General features: G+C 35.7%; 1 protein-coding gene across 1 annotated transcript; it reads right to left on the reverse strand.

Moving 5' to 3' along the window:
* Positions 1-1103: 1103 nt before the first annotated feature.
* slc7a8b (solute carrier family 7 member 8b) lies at positions 1104-19840 on the reverse strand. Its single transcript, XM_056479085.1, has 11 exons — positions 19626-19840; positions 13264-13468; positions 13045-13196; positions 10086-10211; positions 6865-7018; positions 4440-4563; positions 4161-4264; positions 3977-4073; positions 1788-1937; positions 1435-1612; positions 1104-1307 (listed from the first exon to the last, which is right to left on the reverse strand). Exons 1-11 carry the CDS (start codon positions 19744-19746, stop codon positions 1213-1215), a joined length of 1506 nt encoding a protein of 501 aa, XP_056335060.1. The 5' UTR covers positions 19747-19840; the 3' UTR covers positions 1104-1212.
* Between the last annotated feature and the right edge of the window lie 581 nt (positions 19841-20421).

The following is a 20421-nucleotide window of genomic DNA, read 5'->3' on the forward strand; positions in this document are numbered from 1 at the left end:
GGGTTTTTGCAGGTTTCACAGAGTTAAATTTAAGACTTTTAAAGACATTTTTAAGACTCTAATGAATGAAATTTTAGACCCATAAAGGGCTAAAGGCTAAGGAATTTTTCAAATGGTCCATATGAAAAAGATTTTTATTTTGCCCTATCAAAAAAGTATTATAATTTAATACATTTAATGATACAATAACATTTATAATAAAAAATAAAAATATTTTAGATTTTATTTCTTAGCTAAATATTTTAAATATTGTGTAAAAACAAGCAAGCTCTAAATGTATCCATACACTTTTTTCCTACATAAACTTTCTTTAAAATATTTTTAAAAAAATGCACAAACGTTTTAAAAACTATAGTAAACTAAATCTATGCACAACAATCTGTCCAGGTCAGTGTCCTCAGCAGTAAATACATACAACTTTTAAACAAATGTTATTGTAAGTAAAATATTTAAACCATTACGATAAATAGAGTTAAAAATTACCTTTTTAAATAAAAAAAAGTTTTATTGAGATGGATTGTTGGTGATTGTATGGGTTTTGGCTGAATTTGGTAGCTATACATGAACAAAGGAAAATTAAGACCTGTTTAAAAAAGATTTAAGACCAACAACACAATATTTCAGTAAATTTACATTGGCCACCAACATTCTTCTAAATATCTTATTTCGTGCTCAACAGGAGAAAGGGGGGGCATTTTTAGTGAACTATATTAAAATGTGAATAAAGAACATTTACAAACGATGCAAAAAAAGGTTTATATTCACAATTATTCATCCAGTTTAAATTAGAGAATTAAATTTAAGAAATAAAAACCAGAGACTGATCAAGAATACATGCTCAGTATAAAAAAATACAAAGTTCACTTTCACAGACAGTAACAATAGTTATAAAGCATTGAATAATCTTGCCAATAGGTGGCAGTATTGCACTAAAGATATTTATTAAGGCCAGTCATACAAATGAAAGAAACTTTTATATATATTATTTAATAATATAAATATAAATAATTAACTATATATATATATATATATATATATATATATATATATATATATATATATATATATTTAATATAAATAAATAAAATGAATAAATTAGTCTCTGCACTGTAAGCATGTTTGCAGTTTCAAAACCTATGAAGAATTATATTACTTAAGTTGGTGTATGAATACCCATCAATATAACCATAAAATTTACTTCCTGCTGTAATCCTATCCATCTTCCTCTTTGTCTTCATTTCCATCTTCTCTGTCCTCGCCAGGGTAAACCACCAGGCACAACTTCTGCCCCAAGTGTGTCAGTCTGGCTGTGTGTACATACAACGGCAGATGGAGTGTTTTTAGTGGCCCTCATTTACAGTCTGATTATCTTAAGCGAATGTGACTGACATTTGTAAATCATTTTCAACATTATCAAATGATATTTCTTCATACCAACAAAAGAACTGAAGCTCTTGGGCTTATTTTCCCAATAGACACCAAACAGATACACAGGAACCCCAGATAGCATGATGGCCAGACCAATACAACACACCACAGGCTCCGAGTACAGAGAGAAGATCAGCAGGAAGGCCCAGAAAATCAGGAAAACCGCCGGCCATGCCAAGCTCACCTGTGGAGTGAAACTTGTTGATTTTTTCGGTAGAGAACTACAAAATGTGCAACACCAAACCCAAAAATCTATAATTATGCATAATTGCTGTTCATAGCAACTGCTGGGATCTGACAGTTCTCAGGGTTTGATGCCAAGTCATAGCTACCAAATAGTCAATAGGATTGAGTCTTACTTTGATTGGCCGATATATGTCTGGTTCTCTGATGCGAAGCACAATCTGCCCGGCAACAGTGACCCCATAAAACAGGTAGTTGATGAAGCCAACATAGTTGATGAGGGTGTATATGTCACTGACACACAACATCAGCAGAGCAGATATACACTACAAAATAAACAAGTATCTGATTAGAACACAAGCACGTACCAGAATTTTACAGTTCATCTATAAAAACAAAGCTTTTGGCATTTCATACAGCAGGGTTTAATAACACTATTTATCCAAGGACATAATTAATATTCTTATTATTTATGTGTTTTTGTAGCTTTTAATCAGAACAACTACTCTCATACTATGAGTTTTGTGATCGTGTTTACTGGCATCAAAGCGAGACAATATGTCACTCACATGATACAACAGAAACAACAGTGACACAAGCAATTCCTGATGGACAAAATTAAGCCTGTCCTACTTTTTTTCTAGTTGAAGGAGTCATTTTAGTTTGATATCATGGCTTAAACCATGAAAAGATGGCCATTTTTAATAATACTCTAATAGACTAGTAGTTTGTCTATGCTAGGGCAGCAACTTTTTGCCATTTGATATCTTTGCATACTGTATGTAGATGCAAATATGTTAATAAATATGCTGTCTGTTGTTTGTATATGACATGTTTCATATTTATTCAATTCAATTAATTTTTATTTCTATAGGACTTTTACAATGTATATTGTGTCAAAGAAGCTTCACAGAAGTTCTAGTAAGTATGGAAGGTCATCTGGGCCAAAAGTCTTTAATTGAAATGTGTGAATTCGATTCATTCATTCATTTTTGGCTTAGTCCCTTTATTAATCTGGGGTCGCCACAGCGGAATGAACCGCCAACTTATTCAGCATATGTTTTACGCAGCAAATGCTCTTCCAGCTGCAACCAATCACTGGAAAACATCCATACACACTCATTCACACTTATACACTATGGACAATTTAGCTTACCCAATTCACCTATAGCGCATGTCTTTGGACTTGTGGGGGAAACCAGAGCACCCGGAGGAAACCCACGCGAACACGGGGAGAAAATGCACTCCACACAGAAATGCCTCGGCCGGGCCAGTTGGCTTGAACCTGAATTCAATTGTGTCAGTACAAAAATCAATATGTAAACAAGCACAACAGCCAGCGAAATTTCTGTATTTGTATATTTGATCCAATTAGAGAAACACACACACTTTTCAAATTTTGAGAGCACTGCTTAATCATATTTGAAGTTATGGCGTACATGGCATCAGTGGCATCTCAAGTCAGAAAGGACAACGAGAGCGACTATCAACTGTTTAAATCAAATTAAATTTTATAACCAATTTTGTGTAGCTTATCAGTATCACTACGACTCTGTGTAGTAAATACTTCACCATCTGACTGCACATGCTGGAGGTTTACTAGCATCAGCTTTACTAAAAAAATTAGAACAAAAATCTACTTTGACTAATCCAGCCCTATTTTCAGCACAGCATTTTCACTGGCTGTTGTATTTGTGGATGCATTAACAGGGTCAAAACCAACACAATCTCACGGCAATTCGTAACTTTTGATTTAGTGGCTATTTCATATGAATTCGTACAATCTCATTCATACAATTTAGTACGAATTGCTCATCCCCCAATGATGGTTGGGTTCAGGGGTGGGGTTTGGTGCCACGCCTCCTTTTTAAAATCGTACTGAACTGTACGAATTACCCACTAAACAAAATGTTAAATATTTACGTTCCCTCGTGAGATCAGGCTGGTCAAAACATGTATGTTGTCACAATCAAACTTGATACATTTGGTTTAAATAATTTTGGCCCCAGTTGCCTTCCATAAAAGTATACATCCTATATCTCGCAACAATTTTCACACATGGTAAGCGCTACATAATCATCAGCATCAGGAAGCTCTGGGAACCAAAAAACATTTTTTTGAGTCTACACAGATGGCGTGCATAGAACAGCGAATGTAAAAGATGAATGTTTATACAGAAGAGCACATGTGTTAACTCATCCATCCGTGGTGGAGTATGTTGTAAAATCTGTGAGGACACGACTGTGCATGAGATGGAACGGAAAGTGAAAAATTAACTATACCCACAGGCCTATATGTTACAATAGGGAAAACAAGACTATTTTAACTTCTGCTTCATAAAACCTTTAAGAACCAAAGAGCTCACGGTGATGAGCAAAGCTGGGATGGGTGTACAGCGGTTCACATGAATCATTGCCAGCAGACGGGGAAGATGACCCTCCCTCGCACCTGCAAAAAATAACCTGAGAAACAGACCGTTAATCAACCTGATAATGATGCTGAAAATGCTAAACTGGAAGAGCAACTAACACGCCATCATTAAGACTGACCTAGATGATGTGAAAAGGGATCCATTCACCCCTCCGAAGGTGGACAGAGCCACAGAGATGGGCATGAGCCATGACATTACGCCAAGCAGCTTTTCACCAAATGTCTGATGGAGATGAAAAGAGAATAAAGAAAAGACTGGGGTCAAAGGGAAAGGTGAAAACCGGGTACGTTTATACCGCTGAGCATAAGGGATAATGTCAGATCTACTGATGACCTGTCTGTTTAATTTCCTGAAGGAAGAACTCATTAAGTTTCTTAATGTGAGCAGAGAAACTCACCACAGCTACAGCATTGGAGGCCAGTAACTCCTGAGGGGTCATTGCTGTAACGTATGCAATATTTGCAGATACATAGACGAACGTGACCAGAGGGATTGAGATGAAGATCGCACGAGGAAGGTTCCTGTAAAGAAAATTAAAACATCAGTTTGATAGTGATTAGCAGGGGCGGATTTATTGATTTGGGGGCCCTAAGCAATTCCAACCTAGGACCCAAAAGTTCTAAAAGGCACCTTTTGTACTTTTGTCAATTTATTTTTGTTTATTTTGCTGTTTTTTTCTTACACCACTTACTCTTACTATTTTTCTACTTAATGCAAAATAATAACAACATGTAAAGCATCTTGGGACATCTTGTAAAACTTTTGAAATAATTTTTTTCTTAAAATTAATTCACACCTAAAAATAATAAATTAACTATTTCGTTTTTAAAACTAAATCTTTACTAATTTGATTGCTGGACTGGTCCATGATTAAGGGTGGGGGACACATTTGCGCAGATGTAGCAATTGCATTCAAATAAAATTTTTAGATCCTCACCATACAAAATACCATAGAAAACAATATTATTTATCATTTATAAGTTCTAGGTATTTATATGGGGGCCCTCAGATTTCCTAGGGCCCTAAGCGGGAGGCCCTTACCTTGTTTATAGGTTAAGTCCGCCCCTGGCAAATAATCGCATCCAAAATAAAAGTTTGTTGTGACATAAAATATGTGTGTACTGTATATATTTAATTTGTATATATAATACACACATGCCTGCATATATTTGACAAAATGTTTATCTATATCTAGATATAAAATATGTATGTATATATATATATATATATATATATGTATATGTATATGAAATCACATCATTTTAAATATGTATGTAATAAAAAAGTTTGGAATAGTTTTGTTTTTATGTATGTGTGTGTATCACATATACATAATAAATATATATAACACACACACATATATTATGTCTAAACAAACTTTTATTTTGGATGAATCTTAAATAGTCTTAATTAATTACATTTTGATTACAGGGCAGATTAAGACATAATCAACACTGTGTTATCACATCAGACTAAAACAAGTTAATGTTTCCATCTCATATCCATCTCATTGTCTATGGATTTTCAGGTATAGTAAACTTGCTCGTTAGCTCACCTGGTACACATTTTGTCTTTATTCATTCATTCATTCATTCATTTTCTTTTCGGCTTAGTCCCATTATTAATTAGGGGTCGCCACAGCGGAATGAACCGCCAATTTATCCAGCATATACTTTACACAGACAATGCCCTTCCTGCTGCAACCCATCACTTGGAAACAAATATACACACTCATAAACACACATACGGCCAACTTAGTTTAATCAATTCACCTATACCGCATATCTTTGAACTTGTGGGGGAAACCGGAGCACCACATTTTGTCTTTAATGTTATTAAATGGCTATCTGGAATACTTCATTCTGACTGGTCGATCATAACATTCTAAGGTATGTTATTCCCGGATAACAACAGTTGTTTTTTTAGCTCTAAAAAGATTTTTTGTAGAAAAGATTCTCTAGACGGACATTAGTTTACTTCATTTGAGCAGTAGAAAGGTTTGCTGAAATATTCAAAAGCCACTTTCCATTCATTTTCAGTTCTTTCCCATTTCAAATATAATATGGGATTTTCCTTCTTCTGTTCTTACACTGGAATCAAATTTACTTACATTTAGCCAATAGAAACAAGCAGCCAGTTAATGTGTGTGTTTATAGTTTATGTGTACGTTATATTTACATACATTTTATGGTTATAAAAAATAATGAATTATTTTCTATAAATATTGTCTGGGTGGCACTGTGGCTCAGTGGTTAGCACTATCGCCTCACAGCAAGAGGGTCGCTGGTTCGAGTCCCGGCATTTCTGTGTGGAGTTGCATGTTCTCCCTGTGTTCATTTGGGTTTCCTCCAGGTGCTCCGGTTTCCCCCACAGTCCAAAGACATGTGCTATAAGGGAATTGAATAAATTATATTGCCCGTAGTGTGTGAGTGCATGTGTAAATGTGAGTGTGTATGGGTGTTTCTAAATACTGAGTTGTGGCTGGAAGGGCATCCACTGCATAAAACATATGCTGGAATAGTTGGCGGTTCATTCTACTGTGACGACCCCTGATAAAAAAGGGAATAAGCCGAAGGAAAACTAATGAATGAAATATTGTCTGTTTAATATGTTAAAACAGTTACATTCACCTCACATAAAAACAGCTACTAAAAAACTAAATACATTTTTATTACTTATTCTATAAGATAACATCTCTCAGAAAAAAAATCTGCAGTTTCTATATTAATTAAGACAAAGCCCCCTCTCGCTGTTAGGATTTATTATTTGGCAATAATAGGGACCAGATGACTGCACATTAACCCTGACAAATGACAGTGTACCTGTAGGGGTCGATCAGCTCCTCTGTTACATAATTAAGGAAGTTCCAGCCTGCATAAGCAAAGGAGCCCTGCAGGACAGCAAGTGCAATGCGGCCCATGTCATACGGTTGGAGAGGGTGAAATGCATGCTCCGGCTCCAACCAATAAAAATGACCTGAAGACACAGAAAAGAGATGCTTTTTATGTACTATGCCTGAATGAATATGTAGAGAATAAAGCCATATGAACTACAGCACAATCCTTTTCTTTTTGTGTGTTTTACAGTTACTGCAGCTAAGCACATTATGCGTACAGCATGCTTATTTACCCAAAGTACAGTTTCCATGATCAAAATCAATAATTCTTTCTTTGAGGCTTTTATTTGAGTAGATATTCAGTGTTACTTTTTGTTCTTTGGATATGAAACGCTTGGAGAAAAAAAAACTGATTATAAACAGCCCAGTTTGACAGTCGAATTCATATGTGAGCTTGTCTGAGCTTAATGGATTTGTGCTCTTTTGTTTATAGTGCTAAAATGGGTCAAATATGAAAAGTATGCCTATGTAATACTCTTAGCTCAGTGCCTGCTGTTTTATATACAAGCTCTTTATGTTCACATTGAATACTTGAGCGGGTTAAACAAGCCACACACTGATTTCATTGTTTTCTTGTTTTAAATCATAATTTAGAACATAATTTAGTCATTTTGATACTACGTTTATGACAGTGGGTAAAAAGTAAAATAGTTTTTTAGGGCACTGAATGTTAAAGTGAAACATAATTTTTGATACATATACATAGTTTTTTTAGACTTTATTTATAAGATTTTTTTAAAAATAATTTTGCACAAAACAGAACAACTAACAGTCAACAACAACAGAAACAAAACAAACATCCTCAACACTTATTTCCCCTTTGTGGCTTTGACAGAAGAGGCACATGGCAGTCTACAAACATCAGGGTTAAAGTCCTCAAGTGTCATACAAATGCACAGCAAGTGTATGTATAGGGTGCATACACAACACTATTATAGTAGTAAAAAAATAAAACAAGTAAATAAATTAAAATATAAAAAGGAAATACAAAAAGATACGATATACACTCACCGGCCACTTTATTAGGCACACCTGTCCAACTGCTTGTTAATGCAAATTTCTAATCAGCCAATCTCATTGCAGCAAGTCAATCATGAATGAGACGATCTGCTGCAGTTCAAACCGATAGAAAGGCAACAGTAAATCAACTAACCACTCGTTACAACTGAGGTATGCAGAATAGCATCTCTGCATACAAAACATGTTGAATTTGAGGCAGATGGGCTACAGCAGCAGAAGACCACACCGGGTGCCCCACCTGCTAGCTTACTCAGCTAAGAATAGGAAACTGAGGTTACAATTCACACAGGCTCACAAAATTGGACAACAGAAGATTGGAAAAACGTTGCCTGGTCTGATGAGTCTCAATTTCTATTGCAACATTCAGACGGTAGGGTCAGAATTTGTCTTGTATCAACAGTTCAGACTGGTGGTGGTGGTGTAATGGTGTGGGGTATATTTTCTTGGCACACTTTGGGCCCATTAGTACCAATTGAGCACAGTGTCAACGCCACAGCCTACCTGAGTATTGTTGCTGACCATTTGATGGCTACTTCCAGCAGGATAACATGCCATGTCATAAAGCGCAAATCAACTTAGACTGGTTTCGTGAACATGACAATGAGTTCACTGTACTCAATTGGCCTCCATAGTCACCAGATCTGAATCCAATAGAGCACCTTTGGGATGTGGTGGAATGGGAGATTGGCATCATGGATGTGCAGCTGACAAATCTGCAGCAACTGCATGATGCTATCATGTCAATATGGACCAAAATCTCTGAGGAATATTTAAAGTACTATGCTCAATCTACTTAGAAGGATCAAGGCAGTTTTGAAGGCAAAAGAGGGTCCAACCCAGTCCTAGTAAGGTGTACCTAATAAAGTGGCTGGTAAGTGTACATGAAAAGCAAACCATTCAATGTATAATAGCAGGAAGGGTCTGTATACCTTTATTACAAGCAAGTCAATTGTGGTTAATGTAAAAAGCCATTACAAGGTTACAGTGAGAGGAAAGAAAAAAGGAATCCTCTGAGATTCTCCCTATGGCATTAAATATCTCTCTGGTCTAAGAATTGTAAATTATCAACATACATTATGTAAGAAAGGGAGACCATGTTTCAAAAAATTTACTTTTTGAACCTTTGAGAGGAAATTAGATTTTTTTCAAGCTAAATAAAATACATCTTTGATCCATCTATGTGTTAGGGCTCAGCTTTTTTAAATAGATGAAAATTAAATGCCTTTAAGATGAGAATTAAAAGCATTAAAATTTTTGCAGATCTTTTGTAATATTTTCTTTACATACAAATAAAAGCACTAAATCCTCATATTAAAATAATTTCTGCAAGCTCTTGTCATACTGAATAGTTTGTGACTGCTTCGCCATCACAGAAATCCATGACATTATATAATGTATACATATAACAGAAAATAAATATGTTGAAATAACATTTCACAATGACTGTTTGTACTGATTGTTTTATACAAATTCTTGGTGTCAACACACACGCACGCACGCACGCACGCACGCACGCACGCACGCACACACACACACACACACACACACACACACACACACACACACACACACACACACACACACACATTGGGGAAATATTAATGGTTTCTCATAAGTGTCTTTTTTGCACAATTTTACATTTTAAAAATTGCACATATCTCTCTCTGTAAAATGTCAGTATATGCAGTACATGAACATATTAAAATTCCCGCAATATGTTTGCTGATAACGCAGAAATAATTGAGGTAAATGTCCTGGAAATGTCAAAACCGAAACCATTGGAATAATAAATGTGTGTTATAATCATCAATTTTAAAGAAAAACTCTACTAGACTGTTTGCTGATTTATAGTGAGGCTAATCTGAAAGAAAAAGAAAACTGCTTTATTCTTTATGGCAGCTTCTAAAACATATATAATAAAAATTGGAAAACAACAACTGAAAAAAAACCCTATGCTGAAATGAGATATTACACTATTTGCAACCAGAATAAAACATGCAAAATTTAAAGAGGCAACATCACGAACTTGTTAATTTATAGATAATTATATTAGTGAAATATATGAGCCAAATATGTTTATGTTAATACATTTTTGGATGCATTATGACATGAACTCTTATAATTTACCTTTGCAGATTTGCACAATGCCCATAATGATGATGAGACCGAGGGCGAGGAGCTTGCCTGTGGTGAAAACATCCTGAACACGCGTTGCCCAGCGTACACTGGAGCAGTTAATCCAAGTTAACAGCACTATAAAGAAAACAACCAGTTATAAACATACAAACTCATATTTATAACATTAATCAAACGTTGCTACTAATATGTTGTTGCAACTTTCACAAACATGAAAACAACAGCTTTAGATTAAAGCAAAGCAATAACAGGCAACAGGTTTAAGCCTCGGCAATGATTAAAATGGCCAGACTACATTACTCCATGGCTTTGAATACAGAGCTCTTTAAGTCGGCACAATATGCAGCTTGACCTCTTGCAGAAGAAAAACCCCATGTGATTTAGACTGGTGTGAACAAGCTCTTTGAAAACCCTCCCATCATGAGTCACAAAGCTGACATGCTTCAGCTCATTGAACGCAATTATGTATTGATGTATCTAGAGGTAAGCAGTTCCTGCACAAGAACAGGTTAGGAAAACCACCTTTGTGTTTCAAAGTGTTCTTCTGGGAAAGCCAAGATTTGCGATAAAATTGTAAACGCTTTATAATTAATGTAACTATAATTATTTCTTGAATATTAAGAAACACTGAGTTAAAAATAGAATCCTAAAATCTATTTAAAATATGTTAATCTGTCTCATAATGTCTCTAATTCAATGTAGATTAAATTTACCTTATGAAAATGAAGTTAATTTTAAGAAGTATACTTAAGTAATGTTGAAGTACATATTATATATACTTCATATAACAAGTATTCCATGTACTAGTAGTGTACTTGTAAATGCACTACTTGAATACTGCTTGGGACTAAACCGGCCAACTTTTAAGTATATATAAGAGTACTATAAGTGGAACAGTAGTACACCTTAAGTGCACAAGTGATCCACAATTAGGTTTTTCATTTGTACTGCAAGTAAACTTATGTGTACATTAGTAGTTCTGGTAGTACTTTTAATAATAATCCATTTGGGAAAGAAGAATGTTAAGACATTTGGCCAAGATCTGTGTCCCTTGCTTAGGATTTGGGCTTTGCATTTAACCAATACAAGTGCCCACACAGTTGTGAACACACAAACACACACACAACCAAAAATTCCTGGCAGTACTGGGACTCAAATATATATATATATACAATTGAAGTCAGAATTATAAGCTCCTCTTTGATTTTTTAAATATTTCCCAAATGATGTTTAACAGAGCAAGGAAATTTTAAGTTGTATGAAAGTGTCTTAAGAAATATCTAGTTAAATATTATTGACTGTCATCATGGCAAAGATAAAATAAATGAGTTATTAAAACTATTATGTTTAGAAATATGTTGAAAAAATCTTCTCACCCTTAAAATTGGGGGAAAAATAAACAGGGGCGCTAATAATTCAGGGGGGCTAATAATTCTGACTTATGATGTATATTCACCGGCCACTTTATAAGGTACACCTTACCAGTACCGGGTTGGACTGCCTAATCATTTGTGGCATAGATTCAACAAGGTACTGGAAATATTCCTCAGAGATTTTGGTTCATATTGACATGATAGCCTCATGCAGTTGCTGCAGATTTGTCAGCTGCACATCCAAGATGCCAATCTCCCATTCCACCACATCCCAATGGTGCTCTATTGGATTCAGATCTGGGGACTATGGAGGCCAATTGAGTACAGTGAACTCATTGTCATGTTCAAGAAACCAGTCTGAGATGATTAAAGACGGGTACACTGTGGTCAGAAAGGGATGGACATGGTCAGCAACAATACTCAGGCAGGCTGTGGCAATGACCCGATTCTCAATTGGTACTAATAGGCCCAAAGTGTGCCAAGAAAACATCCCCCACAACATTACACCACCACCACCAGCTTAAACCATTGATACAAGGCAGGATGAATCAATGCTTTCATGTTGTTGATGCCTTTCATTGTTCTGCTGCTGTAGCCCATCTGCCTCAAGGTTTGACGTGTTGTGTGTTCAGAGATGCTCTTCTGCATACCTTGGTTGTAACGAGTGGTTATTTGAGTTAATGTTGCCTTTCTATCAGCTTGAACCAGTCTGGCCATTCTCCTCTGACATCTGGCATCAACAAGGCATTTACACCCACAGAACTGCCGCTCACTGGATTTTGGTTGTGCATGAAATTCCCGGTAGATCAGCAGTTACTGAAATACTCATGAACCATATCTACATTCCAAAAGCATTGAGTTTCTGCCATGTGATTGGCTGATTAGAAATTTGTGTTAACAAGCAGTTTTACAGGTGTAATTAATAAAGTGGCTATATATATATATATATATATATATATATATATATATATATATATATATATATATATATATATATATATATATATATATATATGTAGCAAATTTGTAACTGAAAACACTGACAAATAATGTGACTGCTGCAAGAATACTTATCATCTGTAATTCATAATGTGTTTAATTTAGGCTAAACAGCTTTTATACATATTTGAGAAACACATGATAGAAGAAATACTGATGTACATCTTGAAACACAACAATGACACTGATATATTTTTAGATAGGTGACAAACTTTTTTTTTGTTAAGACCACTCAAACATGCAGTTTATTGTAAGACTCTTAAACCTCATCTCTGAAACTGGGGGAGTATATAATATTATGTGAAAAAAATATGCCACTCAATCAGGAGTAAAATCAACTACAAGCCAAGAATACTTAGAATATGTAATAATATGTTTAAGTATTTTTTTTATTTATGCTTAAATAAACTTCTTTTTCATATAGATAGATAGATGATTGATAGACAGAAAGACAGATATATGGACAGATGCTCTCAGATAAAAGTTGTTTCATGTACCATCAGGGGTGTTGCAAATGAGGGGAAAGAAGAACGGAGTGCATAATTGAGCAACAAAACTGTCTGTTGGCTTGTACTCACACAGACAGACAGCGGCCAGTAAACCCAGAGCTCTCTCCGGAGGAAAGCAGGACGGGAAGAGGGGCTGCAATGCGTAATTGGCAAACGTGAGGGCAATCACAGCCTGGTTAGTTGGATAGATGACCAACACTGCAATCCACAGCCTCAGAAACCTGTTCAGAAGACAAATCCTGTAAGACCTTACATCACATTACATCTAAAGAAATGAGTCAGTCTTACCCAGCAAGCCCTCCAAAGATGTCATTAACGTAGGAATAATCTCCACCTGACTTTGGGATTGTGACTCCTAGTTCAGCATAGCACAGAGCACCGATGGCAGTGATGACGCCTGTGAGGATCCACACTATGAGAGCCAGACCCACAGAACCAGAGTTTTCCAAAACACCCTTTGGACTGACAAATATCCCAGACCCAATGATGTTACCTGAGAATATACAACAAATTTAGATTATAAACCTTACCATTTTATTGGAGTGCAGTGAGTACACTATTCTGTGCTTCTGAATGGCTGTATGTAAATTTTTGTCATGTTTCGTCAGGTGCAAACAGCCAAATTGCTTATCACTGCAAATCTTGTCCCATAGCCTGTTGTTAGGACACAGGGTTACAATGTAACATGCTCACCTAATGTTTACTTTCGTAATATTTATAATTTTTGCTAATTACTAAACACATCATGTAGAACTCCGAAACTGCGTCTCATTTTGGAGTCTGTTACTGTCCACCGGAAGTCGCATTTTATTCACAGATACAAGCTTTAAGAGCCTTCCTGACTGAATAAATGAAACACTCTGGCTGTGTCCGAAATTGCATACTTCTATTCTAAATAGTACGCTAAAAACAGTATGCGAGCCTAGTAGTATGTCCGAGTTCATTCACTCATTCATTCATTCGTTTTCTTTTCAGTTTACTCCCTTTATTAATCAGAGGTCGCCACAGTGGAATGAACCGCCAACTTATCCAGCATATGTTTTATGCAACGAATGCCCTTCCATCTGCAACCCATCACTGGGAAACACCCATACACTCCCATTCTGTCCGAACTCATAGAATTCGAAAAACAGTATGTGAGAAGTACCCGGATGACCTACTACTTCCAGTGAAATTCTAAAATGCACATCCGGTGGACGCTATGCTATCCCATGAAGCACCGCAAGAGAATTCATAAATGGGTGTGGAGCGACATGGTCACATGATGATGACAAAAACGGCGGATGTAGTACGTCCGAGTTCCATTCACACTACTCGCTACTCACACTTCTCACATTCATACTGCATAGAATGTAGTTTTCTAAAGGCCAAGTAGTACATTTAAATTGAAATGCAGTGCCTACTGAGTAATAGGCAATTTCATACGCAGCCAATATATCACATTAAACAATTAAAAATGTTTACAAAAGTCTTTTTTTTTTAGGATAAAGATGTTGAAAGAAAGATCAAGGTCATGTAATGCAATTCAAAAGCATAAATGAAATAATAAATATTAAAACATGAATCACAAAATAATTTATAGATATTTTATAGTACAGTGCTGGGTAGAAAAATAGGTTATTACTTATTAATTTGGACATTTTTGAAAGTAAAAATCACAAGTGGACCTCAGACAATAGAATAAAACAAAACAGCCAGATCATGACCTCTAATGCTATTAATAAAACTGTTTATGAACATTGAACAAGCATGTGGATTTTTAGATGTCCACATACCTTTTAATCATGTACTGTAGCATACAATTAATGCCACCATTCAAAATTTCAGGGTCAGTAAGTTTTTGAAAATTTCATAAGAAATTTCATTGAACCGCAAAAAGAAAAATCTCACTAAACCCAAACGTTTGAATAAACTTTGCTCATGCCTCAGTCAGTGTACTTCTCTTGTATAAGGTTTTCTTCAGTGCTTTGTGGCCATGAGGGCTGGTTTCAACCAGTCTGGTAAAATATAAAGAATGCTCATTATTAGCACCTGTTGAGCCTTGAAAAGTTTCTTTGTTTGGAAACAAAAAAAGATTGAAATCCCTGGAGATTTGGAGTAAAAAGATGAGGGAAGAATGAATTAAGCTGTTTTGCCACTTGAACAACAGAAGCTCTCAAAAGCAGACTGTTTCTGTTTTACTGAAGTGCCTTCCTGAGTCCTTTTACTTAGTTTCTTTTTGTTTACTTTTAATAACATGGGGGATTATTTAATCCAAAAAAGCCAAAGATTTCTGGAAAATATTTTTTAAAAACATTTCAAAGACAATTATGAATAAAAAGTCAGACTCATTCAGGGCTAAACAAACAGTTTTTTTCTTCTAATGGGCCAGCAGAAAAAAAAAGTACTTGCCCCATCAAAAAAAATCTAATCAAATCAAATTAGTTATTTCTTAGCCACATATTTTGCATAATGTGTCAAAACAAGCAAACCCTAGCTGCATACATACACATTCTTTTCATCATAACATTTGTTAAAAAATTAAATTGACAAGCTTTAAAAACTGTAATGAAATAAATTGTATGAAAGACAGTTAGCCCAAGTCAGTGTACTACCACATATGGTTTTCCAATATATGGAACATTTAACAAATGTTACTGTAAGAAAGATAATTAAAGTATATTGGTAAATAATATTAAGATGGACTTGATGATTGGCTCAACTGTGTAGCTTCACATAGACATAGGAAAATTAGATCTGCTTAAAATAATTGAACACCTACAAGAAAAAAGTTTGAGTAAGTGTTATGCTTTTTAAGGTCTAATATTTTGTTTTGGAAATTGAAGTAATTTTAAGACTTTTTAAGATCCTGCAGACAATCTGTTTTTGTAAGAATTTCTGCCACTTAAAAAATAAATACTTTGACCTGAAAATTCTAAATGATCAGATAAAAATTCAACATTTTATGATCATTGAAAATAATCACAATTTCTGATGCAAAAGTCACAAAAATAACAAAAAAGGATATATTGTCAGAATTATGAAATAATAAATCGTAGTTGTGAGATAAGTCAAAATGAGGAGAAAGTTAACTAAAAATCGTGCATTTTAATGGTCCCAATGCTGACTTTTTACCTCACAACTGACAAACAAACCACGCAGACACAAAAAACTTTGAAAAATGTAAAATAGTGCATTTATGATTATAATAAAACTAAAAACAGCTATTAAAATTATTTTGGAATTGTAAAACCTAGGTCATCTAGATCAGGGGTTCCCAAACTTTTTAGCCCGCAACCTTCAAAATAACAATGCCAGTGACTCACGATCTCCAATAGCTTGTAAGGCAGTTATAAGTATAGAAAACTTGCATGCAAATATGCACACAAACCAATAGGCCCAAGTCTATTCTTTGTATAATTTTTTAAAAAATGGACGTGAGTGCTGTAAAGGTGGCACAAAGTTTAATCCGGTGCCGTAAAATCAATCTGCTGCATCTGACGCTGTTGCTGTGTCTTAATGTAATGTAATCACCCCAAAGGTCGCAATCTAATACAAAAAAAAAAAAAAAATTGACAGGCTTTAAACCATAAACCAGTCTTTTTATATTCAGTAGGTTTTGGATAAAAATATGGTAATTCTAATGGTTTAAAAAATTTATTCGATTTTTGGAAATCATCATGCCACCCCCCTTAGTTGTCCCGCAATCCTCTGGGGGGTCCCAACCCCCACTTTGGGAACCACTGATCTAGATCATCTGTTGTAAATGTCAGTAAACAAACAAGCATTTTGGAGTTGCTTGTAGTTTTCTAAAGGCCAAGTAGTACATTTAAATTCAAATGCAGTGCCTACTGAGTAATAGGCAATTTCGTACACAGCCAATATATCAAATTAAACAATTAAAAATGTTTATAAAAGTCATTTTTTTAAGGATAAAGTTGTTGAAAGAAAGATCAAGGTCATGTAATGCAATTCAAAAGCATAAATGAAATAATAAATATTAAAACATGAATCACAAAATAATTTATAGATATTTTATAGTACAGTGCTGGGTAGAAAAATAGGTTATTACTTATTAATTTGGATATTTTTGAAAGTAAAAATCACAAGTGGACCTCAGACAATAGAATAAAACAAAACAGCCAGATCATGACCTCTAATGCTATTAATAAAATTGTTTATGAACATTGACGTGTAAAATCATATCAACAAGACAGGACACACGCAAAGCAACTGGAATTAAAAGATCTGTTCAGCTCTCTGTGATCATCTGCACCACAAGAATTAGTTTTACAAGTTTAAAACATTTTTAAAACAGTGCATGTTTGTAATAAAGTAAAGGCAGTAAAATCGCTGTAATTAATCACCACAGCAGTGTGTCAGTACAATTATAAAAGAAGACGCTTCAATCCCGATTTGTCGACATTAAATTAGGTTTATTTTGCACATTAACATAATGGATATAGATACAGCAGTGTACATTAACGTGTATCCTGTCACATTTGCTGTGGAAATACTGTGCAAAGTTAAACGCGAGCGCTGTCTGTGTGTTTGTGTGTGTGTGCGTAAACATTGTAATGACTTTGTGTGTGACTTAAAGTTTGAAGTGTGAAGCTCTTGAAGTTTGCAGAAGACACCACACTTATTGGCCTCATTCAGGACGGTGACGAGTCTGCTTACAGACAGGAGGTTAAGGAGTTGGCTGTCTGGTGTAGCCACAACAACCTGGAGCTCAACACGCTCAAAACAGTGGAGATGATAGTGGACTTCAGGAGAAACCCCCCTGCTCTCCCCCCACTGAGCATCATGGACAGCATTGTGGCAGCAGTGGAGTCATTCAGGTTCCTGGGCACCACCATCTCTCAGGACCTGAAGTGAGACACTCACATTGACTCCATTGTCAAAAAAGCTCAACAGAGGCTGTACTTTCTTCGTCAGCTGAGGAAGTTTAACCTCCCAAAGGAGCTGCTGAGACAGTTCTACACCTCCATCATTGAATCAGTCATCTGCACATCAATAACTGTCTGGTTTAGCTCAGCTACTAAATACGACCTCCAAAGACTACGTCGAATAGTTCGGACTGCTGAGCGAATCACTGGTACAACCCTTCCTACTCCCCAAGAATTGTACTTATCCAGAGCGAGCAGAAGGGCTGCCAAAATCACTCTGGACCCCTCACACCCAGCACACTGCCTCTTTGAACTTTTACCTTCTGGTCGACGCTACAGAGCACTGTGCACCAGAACAGCCCGACACAGAAACAGTTTCTTCCCTCAGGCAATCCATCTCATGAACACTTGATGATAATAATTGTGGAACCAACATCACTACTTGCCATACACTTTTATACACATATACACTTATTTAACAACACACTTTACATGCCAATTTGCACATAACAGCTGCACATATAACGTTGTATATAGTAATAAACATGTACATACACTTGTCAATTTGTATATTTGCACTCACTACTTACTTCTATTTTTTTAAATATATTTATTATCTGTTTTTGTCCTGTCTCTGTTATCCTGTTGCACTGTAGAAGCTCTGTCACGAAAACAAATTCCTAGTATGTGTGAACATACCTGGCAATAAAGCTCTTTCTGATTCTGATTCTGATTCTTATTATCATTGCAGAAAGGCTTGAATTAACGCCACAACAAATACATCAAATAATCATTGGGAAGGTTCTTGCTGCAGTATTTCTCACAAACGTTACATAAGATCTGTTTCCTTCATGTCTGTCACACTGTTGTTTATCTGACGCAGCAGGAGATGGAGACACACATTAGAGCCATAGGAAGAGATCACTGTGGCTCTGACGGGCAATTGGGAATGGAGGGCGGGGAGAACTAGCATTAAAGGCACAGGCAAGAAAAATGACAATGTGCTTCGATCTGAAAATTACAATATTCTGAAAGGTATAATAAATAATCTGATGGGTGTTTTGAGCTGAAACTTTACAAACACATTCTGGAGACACAAAGGTCTTCTCTTAAATCTTGAAAAAGGGGTGAAATAGTTGCCCTTAAATGTTGACATTAACATTTATCCAATTTATGGCTCATCCAAAACCTGAATTTTAAGTTCTGTTGCCAACATGGGTCCTGCGGAAAAACCTAAGGACTTAAAATGTTCACACAAACGATGACACACACATGCCATTGCCCGTGCCACAAACAGCAGCTGTTAATGGGCAGCAGCACAGGTAGAAAGTGACCTGACCTTCAGTAACCCAAACTCCACCTAGCAGCTTAAATCTCAGGTAACACACATCGACCCAGCAGAGCGGTAACTGGCACAGACATGTCAGCGAGCTTCTTTTATTCAAATCTAAATTACACGCCGTGTTGTGACCTAGTTTAGGTTTAACTCACTACTTAACACTGTGCTCCTACTGATAAATCTCTTTACTATTTATTTCATAATCCTTATTGGACTGTGCTTTGAAATCCCTTTTGTATTCGCTCTGGAAGGAGTTTACAAATACAACATTAAATATCATAAATAAATCTAATATCAAAAACAGGAAAAGAATTTATATAATTGATGTTTTTTTTATCTCATTTTAAATCTCACAAAATTTCAGGCCTACTTTTTTGTTTATTGCGTAGGTTCACTCTTAAAGTGCAAGAAGAATCAAAAGAGGAAAAGTAAAGCACACTTACCCACAACGATCCCACATGCACTGAGGAGTCCGATCTCTTTCTTCAGGGTAACCACTGGTTCACTGTCGGGGTCTGAGTCCGGCACTGATGCAGTCCTCCGTCGGGCGCCACCGCTGCTCATTTTCTCACAGACAGCAGTGACTCTGTGTTAAGTGTTGACGTTTAGAGTCGCTGTAACTTTATCCTCCTGCCCCAAACTTAATGTGCTAATCTGATCAACCCGCCTACACTGTGCTGGTTTGGTCTAGTTTAGTAGAAGAGAATAACAAAGGCAATATTATGCAACTGCTAAGAGATTTTTTATAATTCAGCAGCCTGTTGGAACCACAACAGTCTTGCAATGTGAAATAGCAATTTTTGGACCAAATGAATGAATGGTCTTAGTCATAAATCAGGTAAAGAAATTATTTTTTTGTCCTCTTAACTCATCAGTATTGCAATATTGGTGATGAAAAAGTTATGTCAATGTCATTAAAAACTATCATACTTTTAACTATGTCAACTATATTTTGGCAAGCTTTGAAGTGTTGTCATAATTATGACTTTATTATTTACTATGGTAAATGATTATACAAGAATGGATTTTTAAAAATCTCATTTTGTGGCCCCGAATATTGCACCAGCTTCAAATGTTATCACTCAATTGAATGGGCAATATTAGTGGTTATCAGCTGACAGATATGGGCCAGTAGGGGCCTTCTACTGGTAGGCTCAGAAGGCTGTTATCATCCATCCACATGGTTAATCAACTATACTAATAGATAAGACTCCAGATCCAGATCTGTTTTTACATTAC

This window comes from Danio aesculapii, chromosome 2, assembly GCF_903798145.1.
Source record: "Danio aesculapii chromosome 2, fDanAes4.1, whole genome shotgun sequence".
In the NCBI taxonomy this organism is placed as follows: Eukaryota; Metazoa; Chordata; class Actinopteri; order Cypriniformes; family Danionidae; genus Danio; species Danio aesculapii.

What these genes read in the sequence shown, in the direction of transcription:
- slc7a8b (XM_056479085.1), bottom strand. Translation starts at nt 19,746, where the DNA reads ATGAGCAGCGGTGGCGCCCGACGGAGGACTGCATCAGTGCCGGACTCA. An exon ending in GAGCTGATCGACCCCTACAG is followed by an intron (nt 4,564 to 6,864) that starts GTACACTGTCAT and finishes TTTTCTTTACAG; the next exon opens with GAACCTTCCTCGTGCGATCT. An exon ending in TCCCTTTTCACATCATCTAG is followed by an intron (nt 4,074 to 4,160) that starts GTCAGTCTTAAT and finishes TCTGTTTCTCAG; the next exon opens with GTTATTTTTTGCAGGTGCGA.